The sequence below is a fragment of the Fringilla coelebs genome (genome assembly GCF_963513975.1).
Source record: "Fringilla coelebs genome assembly, chromosome: 2".
Taxonomy (NCBI): Eukaryota; Metazoa; Chordata; class Aves; order Passeriformes; family Fringillidae; genus Fringilla; species Fringilla coelebs.
This window is the reverse complement of record NC_140029.1, coordinates 9681384-9705541: the sequence shown is the minus strand read 5'-3', so window position 1 is coordinate 9705541 and position 24158 is coordinate 9681384. Positions and strand designations below refer to the sequence as shown.

Genomic DNA, 24158 nt, shown 5'->3' with positions numbered 1-24158 from the left:
AACTTGAAAATTGGTTTCTGAGAGCATTTTAACTGTTGAAGGAATACATGTCTTCAAATGTTTCCTGACCTTCACACTTACACAGGCTATTTGGTTGCAAATAATTTTTGTTTATTTTGCATCTTGCTTCAGAAGAGTTATTCCTGGCTTTGTGCTCTGAAATTCTCTCCACAGTTTGGCACCTGACTTCTTGGAGCCTTTGATCATATAAGATGTATAATACAATTAAAATCAATAACCTAGGCTTCACATATGCAATTACTTTTATATTCTCCACCAGCTCCTAACAGTATTATATTGATTCTCTGTGAAAGTTATGCTGTCTATGGATTTGGGGCAAATGTATCAAGATGAAGCATCTGCCTCAGGTGCTGATGGCAAAAGGATAATGTAGAAATTATAATCAAATGTAAAATACAGTGTAAAATACAGTATGTTTTTCCAGCTTGTCATCAGTCAATTCTCCAAGTTTAGTTTTTATTCTTGTCCATTTTGAGGAGCAGCAAAACCCTCCCAGCACATGCACTGGGTGTGCTCCAGTGCTGCTCCTTGGTGCAGGATTTCTCTTCCTGCTGGCACTCCTGAAGGAGGATTTGTGATTGCCCTGGGGAAGGCTTACCTCGATGACCAGCGTTGCTGTGTGCTTCTTGCCATACATCCTTGGCTTGTATCCCACTGTTATGTGGGTTCCCACAGTGCCTGCTGGGAGAAGCTCTCCAGCTTGTGGCATCACAAGGAAATCAGGATCACTGCCTGCCAGGAAGTGTGCAGTGAATGGCTCTGGGGACCTGCAGAAAAGCACAGGAGACTGTTGTGCCTTTTTACAGAATCTTCACAGAATTTATCTGCAATCTAACACTTAGGCCACCATGTGGCATGACTCAGGAAACATGGCATGGAATGAATATGGAATATTAACAGCATTCTTACTTACAGATTAATTATTTCATAGCACTTCATTATTTATACACAGGGACCTGCATACTGGCATTCAATTTCAAACACATTTACATGCTAATATAAATACTATATTAACTATGGAATAATGATAGCATTTGCCACTAGAAAAAAAAAAGAATAATTTGACTTGAAAAGATCTCATACTAGTGATAGAAGTAAATTCCATATCAGAGTGAAAATCCATTTTTCCTATTAAAAGTACTCCCTTTTCCAATCTCTAATGAAATAAAACTGACAAGCTACCCATTTTATTAAGGTTTATGACTAGAACTGAATTTGCATTCTGGCAGAGTGTTACTAGACTAGGAGAGAGTTCTTAAGGACTTGAAATGAAGATATGAAAAATAGTAATTTTCACTGTTTTCATTTTTTTCATATCCCATAAAATGAACATTTTAAGATTTTGCAGTAACATAATTAGGTTCCTGTATTGATAATACTGTGTATCTCTTATCTCAAAGAATTCTGTCACAGGTACTGCAGATTTTGTCTAATGCCTTGGTTCACAGCTGTGCTGTTGGATCCAAAGAAAACCCCTAGTCCTGGTGAAGACAGTAGCTGAGCACCATAAAACAATCCTAGGCCAATCCCAAATTAAAGCATGTCCATCACAATTCCTCAGGGACTCCTTGCCATAAACATTCTCAGCATGAAAAGAATGTATTTTTGTATTTTCTGGTGAGGCATTCTCCTTTTAGTCTTTATATGTGTTGCTGAGAACAACCCTATCACTCTGAAGAGAAAGAGAACACAGGAAATTGAAAGTAGAAATACAATGGGATGGTCAAAAATTAATCCACACCACCCTGGCAATGTACAGCAGGGCAAGTATCGTGCACACTTAGAGGGAATACATTTTCCTGTATTGATAAAACCTGAAGAATGGAAAGCTAACAGCATCTCAAAGAAAAGCTGTTCAAATCTGTTTATTCATGGACTGTCACACCAGAAATAACACTTTTCAAAGAAAATACCCACAAAGGAATGAGATTTAATATTTTATGGCAAGTCATATCTCTGTGGAAATGTTCCACGTTTCCTGGGCAAGCACTATCCTGTGGGTGGCACGCTGGGCCTATGTCATTTTGTTTAAAAACAGCCCTCTCTTGGAACCTGTTCTCACCAAAGGTTGTTCTATATTCAAAATGCTCTCGTGAAAAAAAGGTCACACTGCCAGTTTATAGAAACAAACAGTGAGAGTGCAGAAAACAGAAACCAAAAAGCTTCTGTTGCCTCCAAATAAATGAACTGATACTTAGCAGCGCTGTTGGGCTTGGGTGCATCAGCAGATTTAGCCTGGCTTTTTCTTTAGCTGACAGCACCGTGGGCAAAAGTCCTGAATGCCTGAAACTACATTTCCAGTCCTCCAGTCTTGACATCAAACTTATGCTAACAACCTCTTTTTGTGATGCCTAAAGCTGTGCCGCTGAGTTTATAGCCCTGGGCCATCAGCACTAATCCTGCTGGGCCTGAGCTCCCATCCATGCGCCAGATAAGCCCTGAATTTTCACATCTTTGTTTCCCAAAACAGCTCAGCTGTGAATGCCTAGAGCCCACCTACTACACACAGACAGCAGGAATGTGATCAAAAAGAAGTGATGGATCTTGACTGAGCAGCTGAGAAGAGCACTCATCAAAAATGCCTGAGATAAATATTCAAACCCTCATGCTGTAAACAGACCTGGACACCGGTCTTCATTTCCAGCATCACTGCTCTGTTGACTAGCTTCAGGAACATTTCAAGGCAGCACTCTGTGTCTCCTATGCTCAGTCTGTTTTCCAGTGAATAATCAGGGATGAGAACTAGTAAGTGCTTGGTGTCTTTGTAAGACATCCAAGAGCATGACTTGGACCACAGATGTGATGATGAAATGCTAGGGGAGATGAGGCAGGGGACAGGTTGCTAACACAGCAGACAGGAAAATACAGATTTCATTCCTGCAGAAATTGCCTCTTAGCAGGGAGATATGCAACAGTAGCTTGCTTCAGAATTTTTCAGAGACATCAAAACAGTCAGAAAACACAGGAGAAAAAGCCACAGATTTTGTCCAGACAAGGGGATCAGACAGTTTAAAGTGAAACTGTCAAAAAACTCACCTATAATTATGAACAAGGTATTTACCAAGTCAGAGAAAAATAATGTTATTACATCACCCTTGTCAGATTTTAAAAATGGAAAGAAAAAAATTAAAAAAGCTTTAAATAAAATCTGCACGCTCCTTGACAGCATTACACAAGGTACTAGAGGCAGCTATAATTTTTGAGTAATATACATAAAGCCATATGAACTTGCATGAACACATATAATCACAGCTAAAACATCCCTGTTCCCAAAACCTGTCAGTTTTAAACAAAAGAGTCAGGGTGTTGACTGGATGCAAAATGCTTCTCATAGTAGAAACTATGTCCAAGTAAGGAAAATAGAAATCCTGACAAATTAAATGTATGGCCATAATATGATAAGCCAGCAGGGATTGTGATGAAGACAGTACAAAACCCAGCAATTAAAAAATTACACATAATCACAAATAGAAACCTTTCACTGATAAATCTTGCATTGTTTTAAAAATAAATCTAAAAATGCCCCCTGAGACAAAACAAGCAGTGCTTTCACTGCTGTTCATATTAGGGATATGAACTGGCATGCTGGGTACCTCACAAACACAAGTAAATTGCTTTAACTTTCTTATCTTTTATACTAAAGAGAAATCTGGAGATGGAAATTCCAAGAATAACACCTGAATTTCAGACGTTAACATTTTCTGTGTCTATATATTTAGTGTATAATTAAAAATTAATAATTATGGTTTTTTTTAACTTATTAAAATTTAATTCCTCCTTTTTGATTAATCCTTCAGGTGAAACAGCTCTGGAGTCAATGTTTGGCTTGTCATTTCTCAGCCATGAAGGTCAGTTATGAGGCAGTCTGCGCTTTTTCAAGAAGGGTGGCAGATACAAACATACTTTATAAAGCTTAATGATGTGTAGAGTTTTGAAAACACATACAAACCAAACACAAATGAATTAGAAAATGTAAGGGCAGAAGCCTTATAAACCAAAGAAAATAAATGTGTCTTCCCATCTGTCTTTCCTTAACTCTCTCATAATGGTTTGATACTGCCATCAGACAACACAAACTCTGTCCTCACTCAAGTAATGAACAAGAGTAAACGCTAACTTGAATTTAAATAATAATTGGACAATCAAATCATGGCAACCTGGAAAAGAGGAAGTGATCTGGTCTTACATGGACATTTTTAAAATTACTCCTTTAACCTTGTCCTTATATAGAAGTCTATGCTTATCAGTGTTCTAACACTATACAATTTTCAAATTATTAAACTAAAAAATAACAGCAACTTACATCTTCAACTAGAGAAGAACTTAAAATTTATATTCCTGCAGAGATCACACTCCAAATCTTACAAAGTACTGATCAAAAATGAAAATATTTATTAAATTATGGCTCAAAATAGGTTTAATATTTCTCTTCCCAAAACTACTAAAGCCGTAATTCCTGCAGAAATGTATTCCTTTACAAAACTCAGCATTTTGAAAAGCCATGCATAAAAATACCAGCACATAGTCCTTTTGGTCAAATGCTTGAGTATTTTTTGCTAATAAGAGTTACAAAATGTCTTAATCTGTAAAGTAGATAACTGCTTCAAGAAATAAGGGATATAAAAATGGTACAATAGTTCAAGTAGTTCAAACAATAGTTAATCATAACTAAACTTATTTATTTAAATTTGTAGTTAACATCTGTTGGATGACACAAGATATTTCAGTTATTACATGGTCAAGTCCTTAAAACATATTAACTGTATACATTTGTCAAATTCTATAGAATTATTAGTGATACTTAGTATGATTTAGATAATTTCTTATCAACAAAAAAATACAATGGAAAAATAAATAAGTAACTCATTATAATTTATAAAAATTGGTTATGTTTCATACCCAAATCAACTCCAGTTTAATTGACCACTCTAAATCCTGAACTCTGAACATCAGAAAAGCTTTAAAACTTCAGCTATCACTACTTTGGATAGGCTGCTGTAGAATTAAAGGACTTTCAAAAAATATGAGCAAACTGCATGACAAATGCCTGTCAGGGAATGCTTTACCAACCCTAAGATTCCTTTTTTTTGTGCACATGCTGTAAAACCAGAGCAGGAGTTAGAGGTTCTATCTGCACAAGCTGATTTCTGTCTCATCCCTGTTCTACCCAGGGGGGCTGTTTGCAGATTGACTGATGACTGCACACAGGTCCTGGCTAAACGTGTGACATGTCAAGGATTATATTGTTAGGAAGGATGAGCATAACTTTGTGAAAGGTCTGCTGAATGTTTACATCATCAATATTTTCCACTAGTCTTCATTCAGGCTCCAAAAAATGGAGCCCAGTCAACATTTGTGCTTTGCAGCTGCCACTGTGTGGGAAGCACTAAGAGGAAGTATTCTAATTACATCTTTAGATTTGTGGTAGAATTTTGCAGAACTGCTAACAAAGAGACTGGCAGAGGAATCCAGGCCTGTAACATACACAGCAATGTGTGAGAGAGTGAAGGAGAGGATGCATGAACTGAGAATTTACCAAATGCATTTTCTTGCAGCATACTTAATCCTGGTAGTTCTAATGAAATACAGCAGTAATTAGAGTAAAACAGAAATGGTTCTTAAATCTGTAATTGTAAACATTTTTCGTTGTTGCGTTCCCTTCAAAATAAGGGAGGGTACAGAAACAAAATGGGTTGCTCACTAATTCCTCCGAATTAAAATTAATTTTGTGTGACCAAGGAATGTTTTTAATTGAATATTTATTCTAGGCACTACGAAATGTGCAAGAAGAAATAAGGAAAATCTCCAATGAAAAGTAGGTTAAAAGAAATAAATCTGCATGTGCAGTAATTTTAAAGCCTTATTTTATCTTTATTCTCATGTCCCCAGTCCACTAGTTTGGGGCTTTTCTTCCTCTTTATTCTAGCTCTGTTTCCATAATTACGTGGAGCCTTGGAATTTGCAGGCTGTGACAAGAGCCACATTTTTGGAGGGGCAGTTTGAGTTTATCCCAGAAGTTTCCTTAATGTAACAAATACCCTGCTTGTGATAAACACAGGATTGGAGTAACAGGGTAGGATGGAAAGATGGAAAAAAAGTCTACTGTATATGGGAAGCCATACATGATTGTAACAATCACTAACAGGTATGTGGGAAGACAGAATTAAATTGGTGAAAGAAAACTCTGTGCATGAGAAAAAAGCAGACAGAACAAATAGGAGAGAATAATCCCCCAGCTTGAGTAAAGCTTCAAATGTAGCGTAGTTTACAAAAGATTTACAAGTGAATATAGTGTTCACAAATATCTATCTATCTATCTATCTATCTATCTATCTATCTATCTATCTATCTATCTATCTATTTATCTATCTCACACATCTCATGTTGGCTACCGAAGTATTTGCCCTGGAAAACATAAGGTAACATTCTGCTGTAGGTGGACATCAGTATCTTAATGTGAAGAAATAAGTCCAACCATCAAAATAACTCTGTGCAGGAAGATAGAGCAGTAAATTAACTCCAAAACCCACTTCTGTATTAATGCAGATGTCCTGATCCCAAACTTAATTGATTAAAAATACATTATCTTCAGTATGCCAAATACAGAAATGGCTAGTTTTCTAAAGCCAAGTATCACTTTGAGAGCTTTTATTTTATGTTTCAGTTACAGATTTCAACATAAAATAATAGACCAATAATTTAAGATAGAAATCAAATAAATTTCTGTGAGTTTTATTTCCAAGGATAATATTCTATCCTTTTCAGTTAAAACTGCTGTCATTCTGTAAACCATTGGCATTCAATAATGCATTTGGTATTAAAACAAGCACTAATATTATCTCAAACATTAGAGGTTTATACTAAAACAAATTACTCCAGGGGAAATGCTGCCAATGATTTCAGCTGGTGTTGAATTACTCCTGCATTTATGATAAAACCTGAAAAGGTCATCCATGAATGTTAAGAAGTGGTAGATTTTTCTTATTTAGGAAGTGAAATCTGCTGATTTGACTCTAATCAAGTTTAATGCCAATACAAAAACCCTTCAACAACATGTACCTTTGGAATTTTTAAAGCTGAAAGTAAAATATTGGTCTACTCCATTCCAACTGACAGAGATGCATATAGTTTTAAAAAATATATTTGTTTTCTTCATGCAATAAAACTGTTTAGCTGCATTCTCAGTATCTTTCATCATTTTCTGCAGCAGATATTGGGCTATTTCTCATTGTGTGAAATTTAAATGTATTGAAAGGGTGCATTACATATTTTCATGAACTGCTGCAGCTGTCATTATTGCAGATCATTGTGAAGAGTGTAGCAATGGCCTCCCATTTTTAACTGATCATCCTTCCAAAATCATTAATTCCTTCTGAGATATCCTGTACACACAAGATTTTGGGGGAAGAGGGGAGGGAGGGGAGGAATGTGGAATTTAAGGAGGGAGACCACATTTGAATTGCACTAGCTGTAAAGAAAAAGAAAGCTAAATTCATTGATCTCAAAGATTTATCGATTTATTGTGGAGCACTGAAGATCCTCATTCAATGTGGTGTGTGTCTGTGTATATATATATATATATGTGTATATATATATATATATATATAGGAATCCTAATCTGTTCTTAATGAGATCCTGAGCCCTTTTTAGGGCCTGTGGCTCTCATATACTATTTGTTGCATCACTATGCATCCTCCTAGCTCAAAAAGATGCACAAGTGTTCTCAGTGATGCTGTGCAACCCCTCTCTCCTGGCAGTAACAGGAGAAAAAGACAAATCTGCAGAGTCCCTCCCTAGCAGGTTACTCAGAAGTACACCTGTTTCCCCCACAGTTACTCTCCAAGGAGCAGTGCCATTAGCTAGCATTAGTCCAGCATAAGAAACCCCACCTCTCTTAAAGTAACAGAACTGCTTCTCCATGGATGGTGCAGCTAATTGATTACCAAGAAAATTCCAAAGGGATGATCTCTTTTTTTTTCAGGGAGGATTGATAGGATGGCACTTTATATCCTATTCAAAATTTTTAAACCGTGTTTAAATATTTAATTGTTTTGTTTTTAATCTAAATAATTTGAGCTATTCATGCATTAAATTATACCTGTTATATGATACTTTTCTCATGTAATTGTTTTTAATCTGCAGGTTGACTATACTATGTATTGGCTGAGTGTTCTCTTTCTGTACAAAACCTCCACCACCAAAATCTCTTAAGCAAATCACAGGTAAGATAAAGCAGTATATAATTTATGGAGCAGCTCACAGAATCACAGAGTGGAAGGGATCACAGTGGGTCATCAGGTGCAGCCTCCCTGCTCAAGTGGGGTCATCCCAGAGCCCACAGCACTGGATTGTGTCCAGACAGATCTTGGATATCTCCAGTGAGAGAGACTCCACACCCTCTCTGGACCATCTGGTGCAGTGTTTGGTCATTAAACAGGAAAGAAATTATTCCTAATGTTCAGATAGAACTTCTGTGCCTCAGTTCCTGTCCATTCCTCCTGTCCCATTGCTGGGCACCACAGAGCAGAGCCTGCTCCATCTCCTGAGCCTCCCTGCAGACACTGACACACAGGGATGAGGGCTCTCTCTGCCCTCTCTTCTCCAGGCTGGACAGGCCCAGCTCCCTCAGCCTGTCTCACTGAGATGCTCCAGTGCCTCCATCACCTTTGTCACCCTCCACTGGACCCACTCCAGGAGCTCCATGTCTGTCCTGTCCTGAGGAGCTCAGAACTGGACACAGAACTCCAGCTGATCCTCACAGGACTGAGGAGCAGGATCCCCTCCCTGACCTCCTGGCAGTGCTCTTCCCAAGGCACCCTCCTTGGAGGGTGGAGCTCCTGGTGCTGTTTATAACACAGAGCTTTTTTACTACATGCAAACATTACAATTTGCATTTGAAATGTATGGGGGGGAACACTTGCTATATAAAACAAAACTGAAATTTGGTTAAGGGCTAAAGAGGATCTATCTTTTATCACTGCTCTTCCTTCATATAACTATAATGACTCAGGTTTTATAACACCTTTCTGGAGAACATCAGGTATCTTCACTGCTATCAAACACCTACCAGGAGATTACAGTATTGCCAGAGCAATTGCTTTGCTTTTGTTCCTGAAACAGCTATTCTATTGAAGCTGTTAACTTGAACACTGTGATAGAAGCCTTTGTCAGAGTCCTCAATTAACATCACTGACAGACATCTAAAACCTGGAACAACTGTCCATCTTAGAGACACGGCTTTTGGAAATAAGCTTAAAAAAAAAAAATCAGTTGTAACCAAATATACTCCCTGATGAGGATGAAACCAAACGATGAAAACCACAATGAAAGTGTCAATCTGCATATCTGGCACACTTTCTAGATATATAATAAAAATTGTTAATTTAAAAGAAAAGAAAAGAAATTTCAAAACTTCCATGAGCTACATGGATTGTACACATTAGGATTCATTCAGATTCCCTGTTTAACATTTTAAACCTTATCTATCATTACCACACAATTTATTCTTTGACTTCCTGCTGTATACAAATGACATTGTAAGTTTACTGTAACATTGTAAAACTGTGGGAAAATAATTGAAATATGTAAAAAAATTATATATTAACAGAGGTTTCTGCAGTACTTTTAAAAAAGGATAGTAACAAAATACTGAAGAATTACACCATTATTTTAGCAAGTGGAAGTAGAGATGAATTCATAGCACACTTACATAACACAATAGGAGTACTTTAAAAAGAATGGCACATTTAAAATCCTTTAAAGCACAAGGTGAGGGAATGTTTTTGACTTGGTGTAAGAATAAAGTACCTTGAAAAAATCTATTAGTAAAAGCACTAGCTTTTAAAGTCTTACTAGTAAGCCTTTAATAGCACAAAATTATTATCATTCCTTAACATTGTATTAAACATTTTAACATCCTCCCAAATCTTTTAGGGCAAAAAAAAAAAAATTCATAACATAAGCATTTGGATTGATCCCACAGATTTTCTCTCAAGCCAAAGCCTAAATGTAGAATGCTTTTGTTTTCTACAACAAAGCTTCAAAATCATATTTGTTACTTAAACAACGCAGCTCTTGAAAATAATTATGAAATAGCTGCATCCCAGTTATGTGTGTGCTGCCCAAATTTATTCTAACCAATGTGTTTGAGTAGGAGTTGTACCCTCAGAAAAGTGCATAAATTCTTGAGTGTAAATGTATTTACCTTGTCTGGCTTGTGAGCTTAAAGCTAACTAGGGATTCCTTATTGAGGCCAACTGCTTCAATGTTGATCACATCATCCACTTCTGGCTCTGGGGCAATGAACACCAATGGAAACTTCCAAAGGCCTCCTGCAGTACACTGAATTACAACAGTTGCCTCATTCCTTAAAATTTCAAATAACAACAGTCAATACATAGAAAAACATTATAAAACATGAACTGATTATTGCAAAAAAAAAAAACAAACAACTTTGAGTGTGTAGAAGTAAATTGCAGTAAAATGAAATACAAATTACTTTAAACTGGAATACATCCCTAATTTTGCATGGCATAGTATTTATCTATGTATCTATCTGGAATGTAGATTAAATAGTGCTAGATATTTACAGCAAATTAGAAGAAAGAACATAATATGGAAGTAACATTCCTGGCAGAGCCATGAGATTTTATTCTTCCTCTGCTTGCTCTTTTTTAAATTTAAAAAAAAAAACCCCACTAAATTTCTTTTACTCATTATTCTGTATTTACTGTGATGTTAGAGAATTTTGTCCAGAACATATTAGCAGTTCATAGTAGGATCAAACAGATCTGACAATCGTCTATGTACTTAAGGAAAATGCCAGATTCTGATGCCTTCAGACAGAGAGAGTTTGCGCTGTAGATTCTGAAGATAACAAAACTAATTGATTGCAGTCATTGAGTCCTCTGCAGGAAGCCTAAGTCTCAAGTACACAAAGATAAAAAAATCCAAACCAAATTAAAAAATAATAAAATAAGGATTAGAGAGTAGAAATGAAAAGACTTTCTAAATTCACCTCCCTCTGACACAATGACACTGAATCAGGTGGGTGGATCATTCTTCCTAAAGGTTTGCTCTTTGCTTATTTCATTATTCTTCTGCACTACTGCAGAATATAGAATAAAGAATAACCTCCTGCCTCCTAAAGATAACTCTTCTCATGCAACCCATGATAGTCAGCAGTGACTGCTCCCTAACACTCCTGGTAATGTTGGGACTCTGGATTTACTTTGGGTCTGCAGGTCACAAAAGCTTCATTTCAGCCTCCTCCTGACCCACATCTGACTGTACCCAAAGCAAGGGGCAACTTCCCTCTCCAAAAGGATCTCCCTTCAACAGTTTCTTTTTAAAGAAGGGAGATGTTCTTATGTAAATCAAAGCACATACATAATTTGTCACATCACAATTTTAAAAAAGGAGAATAATTTCCTCTGGATCATCGTTACTGGCGCAGTAGGAACTAATTTCAAATTCAACTATCCCACCCAGTCAAAGAGTATGTAGACATGCTTGTCTAGGAAAAGTTTTCCAAGACTGATTGACCATCTTGTTTGTATGTTTTTTATGAACTATGAGAACAAATAATTTTCATTGGGAGTCTTTCACTACTCCAATGTTTTGTAGTAAAATGATACACACACAGACTATGGAAGTAACTCAACAGAACCATCTCACAGGCACTAAAAAACCCACTCAGTTTTAACACCAAAGGTAGCATACTGAGAAGCAGCAAGGGAGAAAATCTAAACCAATAGATCTCAGAGGTGAAAAGAAAATGCGGAAAAGAATGCAGGGAAATTATTACATAAGTAAGAATGACCAGACAGGATTTCATTACATGTTCTTTTGGTAGTAAGGAACAGTACCTTACCTCATCGGTTTGCTAGGTGCAAATACTACATTAAAGATCAGTGTTACAATTCTGGATTCTGTATCCCATTCTTTTTCAATCAGCTCCATACCAACCAAAGATTCAAGCTGAGATCTAATTTCATCTGATTGATATTGCAATTCATACACAAACTCCAGTGTTGCAGAGGAACCTAAATGATACAAAAGAAAAATATCAGCCTGTGTGCACTGTAATTTCACACAGTTGGTTGGCTCAGTGTTACAATTCTTCCATTTATTACTAAAAATGACAAATGAGTAAAACTAGCAATTATCTAAAACTTAAGTGATTTCCTTCTGACTACATAACAAAATCTTCCCATTTCATATGACAGGCTATATAGTTTCTAGCAAAATAGAAGCTGGAAAACTTACTTGGGATATGTGAATGTAATAGCAATATTGCTCTGGCTGGTGAGATACTTCTAGTTCATCAGCCAAATGAAAATTTCATAATACTCTTTTTGAGTAATGCCATTGGGACAGTTGAAAAAAAACCACCATTAAGGACATCAATGCCATTGATGACTGCAAGCCCGAGACAGAATACAGAGAAATAGTGAAGATGTCACCAGCAGCCTCTTCTCTCATTCCCTGAAGCAGCTATGAAAAGGCCAAGTAGTAATGACATAAAAATAAACAGCTGAGCTTCTTGAATCAAATGTCTCCTCCAGCTGTAATAAAGGAAACTGAGATATTCAGTATACACTAGTAATTTGTGAACAGAAGGGAACATTTCTATGAGGAAAAGAATCTCAAGCTGCTAATCCATTAAAAAGTTTTACACGTTTTCTGGATGAGAAGTGTTTTAACACAACCTCTGACTCCTACAGGAGATTTCATTTTACTATTACCACTTATCTCAGGGCAAATTTTGAATTTGCACAGCTGGGTACAAATGTACTGAACTGCTGTGTGTGCATCCCCGTACACTTATCCTGGCTGCATAGTGCCAGGCAGCTGCAGAGTTAATTCCCAAGGCCTTCTGACTCAGAATTCTAAAATACAGATGACAGATTTGTTTATATAAAAAGTCCAAGTGACAATGTTGGAGAAAAGCTTACTTTGGTACTGCCAATCTGTAAAACCACCCAAAGTTAAGTGAGTATGGAGATGCCTTCCCACACTTATAGTCCTTTGTGCTTCTCTGAAATGCACAATTTCCTCTTCCCACTTCAGCAGCTAACAGGAGGTGTGACCTTTTGTTGCTTCATTTTTATAACACAAAGATTAACTCTAAGAAATGCAGCAGCTTATACTGAACCATTTGTAACTCTTTAAAGTAGACTGTTCACAGACCTCTGTACAATATATACCAGATTAGAGTCACACAGATGTAAGCAAAGTATTATGACCAGGGGTTATCAATCATAGTACATTAGATACACACTGAGTACTAAAATACAGGATTTCCATGTATTGATCCATATATGCAGGGACTTCATTACAATAAATGTAATTTTCCAAAATGAAATTCAACATGAGCATTTTCTCTTACAGTCTATAAAATTTAGGACCCTACAGTCTATAAAACTTAGGACCATCCTACATTGTTTCATCCTTGCTGGTTTTCCATTTGAAAAATGTAATGTTTATGTCATGCATTCAGATTGCAACACAGCCCAAGTCTTTTAGGAGTTACCCTTGAGAAATGCTAGAACATGAAGATTCAGATGCTGACAATCAATGGGAGAGAAAGGATGAGACAACCTGGAGCATTTCACAGTGAAAAAAAAATTGCAGCTGTTGAGCAGATGCTTCTTTCAGCAGTTATATCACACAATGCTACTCAGGAAAGCTTATTTTATAGTTCAGCTGCTAGGAAGACAATGTTGGGAACTGCATGCTGCTTTTAATTTCCAAACATTTGGGTTTGGTTTGACATACACACACACACACATATATATAAAACTTTTCAGTCAGAAGCAATTAAATATATTTTGTTTTCTGTTCCAGGCTGTTTTACAACCTGTTCTATGCTTATATTAAGTAATTAGTTAAAATATTTTATACTTCCAACACTTAAGGAAAAAATGATGCATTTATGAATGCCAATATTTGGAACCTTGCTATATTGGTCCCTTCAGCTCATTTTGATTTAGACTGCTGATCAAGTTTAGCACTACTAAAAAATGTAAAACAGCTCTATTTTTCATCACAGCTGCCCTGAAGACTCCTATGCTATGATGCTGTGGCAATTCTCTGCGGAATGTTACCATTCGATTCTAGCAGTCCTGTAACACACTGCCTAAACAAACTGGTAGAACCTAGAAAAAAAAAGTTATGAATCAGCTAGGAAATTGTCCAATTTGTCCAATATTCAAAGTTCTCTTGATTCTTAGAATTCCTGGTTTCAATTAAAATGGAGCAAGATATAAAACATGGAGATAGCACTAACACCTTCTTTAAAGCAAAGTCAAATACTCAAATAGGCCTTGACCCTTTAGGCCAGGCTCTTTGTATGCTTTATTTAGTTTTCTCTTCATTTCAGTTCAGTTTTCTGACTCACCATTTTTAATACAGGTAAAATTCTTGTTTTATCTAATGCAAGATGTAAAATACACATGCAAATATAAAAGTATACCACAATTAATCCCCTCCTGTTCCGTAAATAGACAGCAGCAGGAAGAGCTTTAGCCACATCTGACACAACATAGAGATATTTATCAATCTAAATACTGGGAAGATATAAGCATGCTATTTATATACAGCTAGTTAAATCTAGGGAATAGAAATTCTGATTATAAAAATTATTGCTTCTTCTTATTTTCTGAATAATATTTTGCCTTATTTAAGAAGAGAAAATATATTCTGAGGTAATTATTCCAAAACAATTTTTTTTTAATCATTACACATTTCTTCTTTTGAAAGGCAATTAAACTTAGTCTTCAAGCATTTTCATTTGTGTAAATAAAGATTTCGAAAAAGATAGAATGCATTTAAGTAACACTTGTGTATACACAGCTATTGAAGCACCTATGTTTAAAAACCAACCAGGTATTTCAGCTATACAGTACTATGACTTGGCTGTCATTTATTTGGAAATGGTAGTAAGGACACTGGAATAAAAGTGTTGGAGTTTGTTTAAAGAGCCTCTAAGATGAAAGGATATAGATCGCATTAAAAAAAAAATATTTTATGACTCATAAGACTTACAGCATGAAAACTCCAAGGATTTTACACTCTGGGCATACAAATTGGGGAAATGTGAATTTTTGTGACTGCTAGATTTACAGTAAAACTAATTAATAGATGCATGCTTCTAAAATTAATGCATCTAAAATTTAAAGAACTATTCCAACAGATTCACAAAATAGGAATCTTGGAAATTTAAATAATATTTTAGTGGAAAAGAACCTTATTCAAGGTTCAAAAGAATTAATAACATAGACATTTGTAGATGGGCCTATTGCCTACAGAAGGTAGTGGAAGGCCCACTGGATTTTTCTGACCTCAGAGTTTCACAGTATCAGGAAAGAAGGAGAGAAGTTTGTAACCCCCTCCTGCTTCTGAAAAGTGAGTGTTTGATTTCACTGAGGACCAGCTCATTATACACTGCATTTCCTGATGATAAAAGAAGCTCCTGGACACTGGCCCAGGAGGCTGCAGTGCCCTGTGGACACCCAGGGGAGACATGGCTGTCTGAGCCCTCCACAAACAGCACTTAACCTGTGGTACACTTGGTGACATAAACATGGCAAAGGGGAGCACCTCCCTAAGGGACCCCCTTTGCTTTCACACAGTCTCCCATTTCCAGTGAGACAGATGGAAATTAAAACTGTGATGGAAACATGCTCAGACTGCAAAAGTGCTTGTCCTCATTGCTGAGGCTTTTCCTGGGAGGGATGCAGTAAAACAGAGATGCAAGTGAATTCACTTAGCTGCTCTTATTTGTAGTCATTTCATAAAGAAGGGAAGCACAATCACCAAATATAAACATGTAATTAAAGCCAAGGCATTCATAAATTTTCAGTTTCATCCTTTGCATAAACCAGATTAATTATTTTCACTTGGTGCTGAATGTAACACACTGCACTCACACTGATTTTTTCTACTGGTTCTGATAATTTTCCAAGGCTGTGTCTGTCCACTGTGGCCCTGATACCTAACAAAGATTTCTTCTCCTCTTGATATAATAGCCCCCAAGCTGCTAACACAGAAACTACAAAAACAGATGTTAACTACTAATTTCTACCAGGTATATGGCATTTAATCTTCCCCTTCCAAATATTTTGAAATATCTTCCTACATAGTCCCTTTCAGGTCTCATCTGACACTTGTCCTTTTCTGCTTCTCCATTGTCTTCCAAGAGTTATCACACAGACACTGCAGGAACTCAGCAGGCAGTGGGGAATGAACATTAAACATGCAGTTCTGCCTTTCCGGCAAAAGTAGAGGCAGACAGAACACATTATTGTACAGAAGATTAAATAATTATAATACTGTTTTCAAGTACATATTCAAACATACAGCAAAAAGTGAATTGTGAGAGTAATAAAGGAAAAAAGTAAAGAGAAGTTTCGTGGTCAAGAACATCCTAACACTTAAGTAGGCATCACGTGGGTAGTAAGACATGAGATCTCAACTGAAAACTATGTATCTGTTTCTCACTGTAAAATGTCACAACTATGGGACAATGGCAGCAGAATAAGCAAATTGCATAAAACCCCCTAAAGACATAGCTGTAGTTAAATATGGCTTTCACCAGATTTCTTCACACAGGTACAAAAGAGCTGTATGTGGAGCATTAGAAATATAAGCAAAGATAACATAACTTTACTAAATTCCAGACACCAAATTAAAATCACAGATATTAATGGATAAAAATGCTGATCTTTTCTGTTGATAATAAAATTATTGATCCTTATAGGAATTCAAGGAAATTCTCAATATAGCTCTGCATATATATCTTTGTATCTCTTCTGTGCAAGTTTTTCTCTTTCTACATCCAGCCAAAAACTTTCACCTGTATCTTTAAGGCTCTACAAAATTCCACTCTTATCCACATCTTTTACCCTGTATCCCACTGCCTATTTCCTTAGCAACGACTTGGAATGCTTCTTAAATTTTTTTCTTACATTCAATTTTTCTGTTTCCTAATTTTTCTCTTTCAAAACATTTCTCTGAAAGAGGTGTCTATTTCTAAGCCAAGTTTCTACTGTAGAGAAGCAGCAAAAGGCAAAAAGCATTGTCCTCACCTCTTTTTTTGTTTTGAGAATGTGTTTCTTCAAAACACTGCACAATTTAGTGAATGAAATAGAGGCTTGTGAATCCATTTTATGTATATGAAACACACAGTGTCGTCTAGTATTGTTCCTTGCAGCTTGTTTCCATTTATTCTCTCTCCCTGAATCCCTTTTTCACTAATTGTCTTTTTACTCTGCCTCCATACATCCCTTTTAACGCTTTCTTTATTCTCACATTACTTGCAAAATAGAGTTGAAACAAACTCAGAAAACCTCAGAAAAATCAAAAGGATTCTCTTCAGCCCAAAGGATCTCAGATTACTTGCCTTTGATCTGGCATTCTACTCAGATTTGTATGCTACCCTGTAAATTCATGCTATAAAGGACACAATTACTTTATTTCTTCAAAAACATTATAATCCTTTTTCAACAAGTTCCCTCTTTTATTTAGCTGTGTCTTCATTTAGCCAGAAATTCTGGGAGATACAGAACACATCTGTACCTTGGCATAGAATCATCAATGCAGCTTCTTCAGGAACATATCTCATGATTTAATCCTAATTCACACAGACATTATTTTTTCAATGGCATCCAGAGTAATTTGCTTCATTTCAATGTTGCCCACAGAAATCAGTAACAACTCAAGTTGACTTTTAACCTGACCACTCTATTTGAATTGGCACAAAACAGAGGCTAAATTGAAAACCCAAGTCACCATTTTTTTAATAGTTCTTGACAGTTTTACACTATACTATGGTCCATTACAAAAGCATGCACTTTTTCTCTTCTGGCTTTTTTAATATACAAAACTGAGCCACAGAGAGTGGAACACAGGACCTGATCACTAGGGTCACATTTGCTTCCTTTTCCTTACCCAACAGATTGCATTCAGTTACACATAAGACAGAACATCTATCACACAGCGTAGTATTCTCTACTATAAGACATTTCATCTCATGGGAGGTACCCACTTGTGTTATTTTTTGGAAAAAAATCAAGTTTCAGAAATAATAAAAGTTTTGTGTAGTAAATTTCTGAGGTTTCACTCTTGTCTTCCTCAGCTGGCTTGAAGAATGATGGTTCAAGGTTATCACTTCATTCAAAGTTCTGTGGTGATTCTATGTAACTTCTATTTACTTGTCTTATAGTTTTAATATCTTCCTGTATCTCCAAAGCTTCAGATCAAACTGTCCTTAAACTGTCAAAACAACAGGCCTGATGCAGTAATTTATAAAACATAAAGTTTTATACATTCTACAGAACAACAAGGGAAGTTTGTTGGGGAATTTTTGTATCACATCCTCTTGGAAATGTGTAGTGTGGGAGAGATGAAGGAGATCTAGAGATAATAACTTCATTTTCTGTAAGAACAACAAAACTTGAACAATGTAACTTCAGAGACAGAAGACAAGGATAAAGAATTTTATCACAGAAATGACAATAGGATGTAATAACCTGGAAATGGAAGAGCATTTGGAATAGGCTTGTTGCATGCATGTAGTTTTTTACTACAGTGACCATCTGACAAATTTTCTGAGGCAAATTTAGGTGCATAAATCCTCTGCTTTTCTATGACAAAAAGCATTCAAACACAGCTGACATAGGGCCACTGTCCCAGAAAAACTGAAGAAGTTTTCATCTTAAGGGGTTTGACCAGAAAGGCTTTGTTGGCATCCCATAAATAATGAGCAAATAATTCAGAAAAAAGTGGAAATTAATACAGACAGATTATTTTTAGGCATTATGATGTTCCAGAAGAACAATTAAGGCCCTATAGAGCTGTGTTGGCCACGGCTCTGATATATTAAAGCTTCCCCAAAATATCTTTACAAAACAAGAGTGTAGTGGCTCTGTTTTGATTGGAAGTAATACTTCTTTATCACCCAGTCAAAGAGATTACAGGAAATTCTGTGAGCAAGGAAGGGGAGAAACAGCAATCACAAACATAGAGCAATTAAAGTCATTAATACACTCCTCCACCTAATTATATTGCCTAAGTTTTTCTTATCCACTAGCTCAAATAATTTCAAGGGATATCTATTCGTGTGTTCTTGTTTCAGACATTATTTGGGTTAGTCAATCAGCTCTTTTGGACTTCTCATGGACTTTCCTGGTTCTACATCACACTAAAGAGTAGCACCTGGAAGAATTTAATTATTTCTGGTTTTGTATTATTTATTGTTTTTGAAATTTTATGGTGCTGAAAAAATAACTACAGATTAGTTTATAATAGATCTGGTTCCCTTTAAGTGTTAAATATTTAAAGTGAGCATGATTTTGCATAAGTATCAGAAAGTAATTTTAATTAACATAATGATGCTTCTCATTCCTAAGGCTTACAGATTTTAACATTTTATAAAATGGCAAGGAAACAGAAATGAGTGATGACTGTAAACAGAAATAAAAGCAGTTCCCAACTACCTGCTCACAATTCACAAGTTCTTTTTTTTTGCCAGAATATGTTGTTACTGTACTGTTCTATATTAAGAAATGGCAGTAGGAGGGTTTACTTATGAGATTAAAATAGTGCTGTATTTTTTTCTCTTTTTTAATGGACCCAGTGATTTCCTTGTATATCAACAAGAACTATTTGACCTTCTTCATTAAAATGCCTGGCACTATTTCAGCTCAATAATGGAAATAAACAATACATCAAATCTCTCCCATGCTTCAGTCATAAATAAAGAAACAAACAGGCAGATGTAAACAAAAATTATGTAGATGACAAAATAATCCATTTAAGACTTTCAGTTCTCCTCTGATGCTTTATACTGTGACTTCTACTAGTTCTCTCTTTTCCATCAGAAGTTGTCACCCCCTAACAAAAAAGCAATAATCCATAACAAAGTGTCTCAATTGTTAGCTCACCCTCTTGTCAACAGCTTCATTTTGCCATTGATCACTGCTTTCATCAACTCTTAATCCAAAACAAACACTTTGTTATCCTTTCTTTTATTTCTTGCATAGGAAGAAAATCTAATTTATATAGCTATAGTTTTGTCATCCTCAAGGATAATTTCAAAAATAATGCCACAGTAATTCTGACAATACAGAAATGGCTTAAGGAGGATATAGGGCCATCTTCATCATTATTAGCCTCTTCATATTGCTTCCAATATTGATCTCTTACACTTTATCAGCAATCATATTAACATCTCTGGATGAGTGATCAAGTCTATTTGTCTCCAAAGATTTCTTTGGTCATACCCAATTTTATTGACCTTATATCTTAAAGGTGAGCCTCCTGATCCAGATCCACCACATTAAATGGGAATTTAGTGTAATTCATACCCCACTGGCTAACACAAAATCCTGCTGGGGATGGAAAACAGCTTTTTAATGTGTGTTTGGATATGTTTTTATTCTTTGCTGGTTTCAAAGAGCTGCTTTAATTAAATGAAAGAAAATAGAGCCTTTTGAATATTCTGATGAGGTTCAGGAATATTAGGGAATTGCTATAAAACAAAGTGAAACAAAGGGTACAGATAAACTTTGTATAATGATGCCAATGTACATTATGGATTAGCATATCAGGAAACTGTTATTTCACTCTCAGGTGCAGTTGAACTCTCCATCTGTTTAGTCTGAGCTCAGAATGGTTCTAAAACTTGGTCATAACATAAACCAACCTCGTACCTGTGCTACCCTACAGAACCTGGGTAGCACTGTTCCCCTCAAGGCAACTGCCATGAAACCTTCCCAGAAATAAAAATTCAGAGCAAGGAGCTTAGACCAGCTGCTGGGCTGTGAGGAGAGCAGTGAATTAATAAAGATGAGAGAAGTTAATGAGAAACACTCAGCCCTCATGGCTGGCTTATGAGATAAACTGAAGCAATTGAAAGGGAAAGGTTACAAAGGACCACTACAAACACACAATGTTGTGAATGTCAAATGTCAGTCAAACATCCATAACTGATTTGTGAACGTTTGATTTTTTTTTTTTCCAGATAACTGTGGAAAATTAAATGTGTTTGTATTCCCCACTGAATACTTAACCTAAAAAAATAGCAAACTTCACTTTCTTGGATGAATCTCAGCTCTTAAATTTCTTTTAGTGAAAAAGACATCTTTAGAGCCATATGCAGGAAAACAGATGAAAAATACACTTAGGTTGAAAATATGCATTTAATGCAACTGAAAATTATTTTTAAAAAGGGCCACACTGTATTTGCTACTTGCTATATTTAAAATATTAAGCTTTCATTATTTGATCCCTAGAACTTTGCTGACTTCTGAACAAGAAACTATGTCAGTAAAGCTAGACAATATTTAGATTGCACCCTCTTTCTTAAGAAATTGTAGCAGCTTTCTGTGTTAAGTGCACTCCTCCGTATTGGATAAAATTGAATTTTTTATGTAAAAGACCTGTTTGAAGATTTTTCACTTTAAAAGAATTTATACTTGTTCAAATAATTTAAACACTGAAGCACAGTATTAGCTGTTTAAATCTGATCTGCCAGTAATTATCATCATTTTTCCTTGGGTGTAAAAAGTGCTTACTACTCTTCACACAGGCACTCTGATGAATCACCCTTTCAGAATAGAAAAAAATGAGGAACAGTGTGCCAGACTGTTATCTTAAAGGTTTAGGCTTTTATTTATGTTATTACTGGTAGACTGCAGAAAAGCTCAGATAGTACCATTTAATTTGCTTCCCAACAGGCCTCAAATTCATCTATCAATAATGGCATTAAAATGTCATTGAAAGCGATGAAAAGCACAGTGTTAAAAATTATTTTACTACCTAGGGTGCAAAGCATTTCATTACCAGACTTCTTACTTAAAAAGATGCAATGCCCCAAATCAATGTCTTGTACCATGTGCAGCAGCCAGTGTTAATAAATTATTCCTATGAATAAAACAAGAACTAGACATCATGAATCTGCAAGAGTTTCAAAATGCTGCCTCAGCTTGCTCACTGCATGTTTTTCTTGTCAATTAACACGCCACCATTTTGGATGGAAATAGCCCAGGTGTGTTTAAGGCAGCCCATGCATATATGACCAGCCAATAATGAGCTAAATCTGTTACTCTCTGATAAAAAAAAAAAAAAGGTGTCTTTGTATCTTGATGGACAGCTGTCCTCAAAAGGCTGAATGAATTTTCATAATAGCATTTACAGTTCTCCAAAGATGAAAGAATGTACAATGACAACTTCACATCTTTTTGCTTTACTGGATTTACCACTATCACTTTTTAATATGGGTGTGTAAGTTGATAATATGCCCAGGAAATAAGTTATCTTTGACACTGCAATATGAGTAAATATAAAATTTAAAAAGTAATTATGACTATTAGCCAATCAGTAAGCATATGTTCTGCAAGCTCTTTTTAAAAGATCTCCTCATATTTTAAAAGCTTTCAGAAATAAAATCCATTTAAAGATTTGGACAGTAATTGTTGATCTGAGACTACATTGATCAGTCTGCAGAGCATGTGCATGTTTGCATGAAAATTGGCCTCCTAGGAAGGATGTAATGCATCTTGATTTACCTTTTACAGCTATTCACTTTTTCTGTTATTTGGCAGGACATGTTGTGTAACATGATAGTGCTGCACAGCCTCTGTTGGAACAGACTGTAAATGGCAGAAAAGGGACACAAAAGCCAAGTTTGCCTACCCTTGCAACTGATTACCTGATAGACTGCAATTATAGCAACATCTGTAAACTCATCTTTTACCACTTTGAACAAAGTCAGAGTGCAGGTGAAATCCCTTCCCTCATCTACAGCTAAGTTAAACACACATTAGTCTGTCTCATGTTTTGTATCATAATTTTTAAATACCATTTTCCTTATAAAGGATGATGACTTTGAACCCAAAATGGAACGTTAATTTTCCAAGGTGCACAATTTTCAATTTTTTTGTAGTAACAATGACTGATAAGAGAAATACTGGTGATACAGCAGTAACAAGCATTCTTTCCTTATTACTTATTTGTTGTGCCATTCTGTTTCAAGCAGAGGTATATTTTAAACAGCTGCTGTATCTGAATAAATTGATTTTCACTGTGTCCTCAGCAGATTAACAGTAAGTAGAAGCTATCCTTTTAGAAAGCTTTATCACTTCTTTCAAAAAGTCCTCCTTCTTCAATCCATTCTGATACCAATATTGACCTGCTGATGGGAATGCATCTTTTAAACCTGCAGATAAATGTCTCCTGGCAATGCTTACACAGATTTTCTTCCAACTGAAGACTTTGTGCAGGCTCTCTTTTAAAGGAGAGACTGTGTGAATGCAAGCCTTACATCCAGGAAAAATTTAAAAAAAAAGGGAAGGTTCAGGTTTATAGGTGCCCATAGCTGCAGACAAAAAGTTAAACAAATACCCTATACTTGCAAAATGATAGAAAAATGAACTGGGATGATTTGCCTAAACCTCACTCATTGCCATGACAGAGCTGCACATCTGGTGAAACACTAATTTGAGATTTTGCTAAAATAGCATGACATCAAAACTATTCTCACCATCAGTGACTTCTGGGGTGCTGGACGACTCTTCCGTGCCGGCCGTGGCAGAGCTCCCTGCATCAGGCAGATCAGTGGCATCAGGCATGACACCAATCAGCAGCAGCTCCACCCTCTGCTCCAGCCTCTGCCTGGCTTGACAGCGTATCACAACTACAGAAAAGCAAAAACATCTTTTTTGCAAAGCACTGGCACCATGATCTTAACAAAGAAATGAAACACAATAGCTACATGTGCTTAGAGAAAGAATTCCAGTAAGAAGCAAGACAACTAAAAGCTTTTCCCAACCTCCACTTTCTACTGTTCTGTTGTGGTGAAGTAGTAGAAAATATTGCTAAGCAAACAAAAATCTCTCCAGTTAGTTCCCAACAGCAATTTCAAATTTCTCTCTTATCTTTAATCATTAAATATATCTTCACTTTAGTTCAACTGCTAACAGGAATTATGGCATAGTTTGAAATATGCCAGTAAGAAAGGAAGATTGAAACAAAACCAAAAAAAATTAAAGGTTTTACGATTAAATGAAAGAATATTAAGTTACTCTTTGCTTTCTTAGTTTAAGAATACTGTTGTTAAAACTTCAACTTTAATA

General features: G+C 36.0%; 1 protein-coding gene across 1 annotated transcript in view; it reads right to left on the bottom strand.

The window, feature by feature from the left end:
* CFAP47 (cilia and flagella associated protein 47) overlaps positions 1–24158 on the bottom strand; it is a gene marked incomplete at both ends in the record, with an annotated part of 261624 nt that overhangs the window by 8963 nt on the left and 228503 nt on the right. The window contains 4 exons of the mRNA XM_084200984.1: positions 620–788; positions 10226–10387; positions 11894–12065; positions 23567–23719. Of these exons, the coding sequence (XP_084057110.1) occupies positions 620–788; positions 10226–10387; positions 11894–12065; positions 23567–23719 (656 nt within the window). The remainder of the gene's footprint in view (positions 1–619; positions 789–10225; positions 10388–11893; positions 12066–23566; positions 23720–24158) is intronic.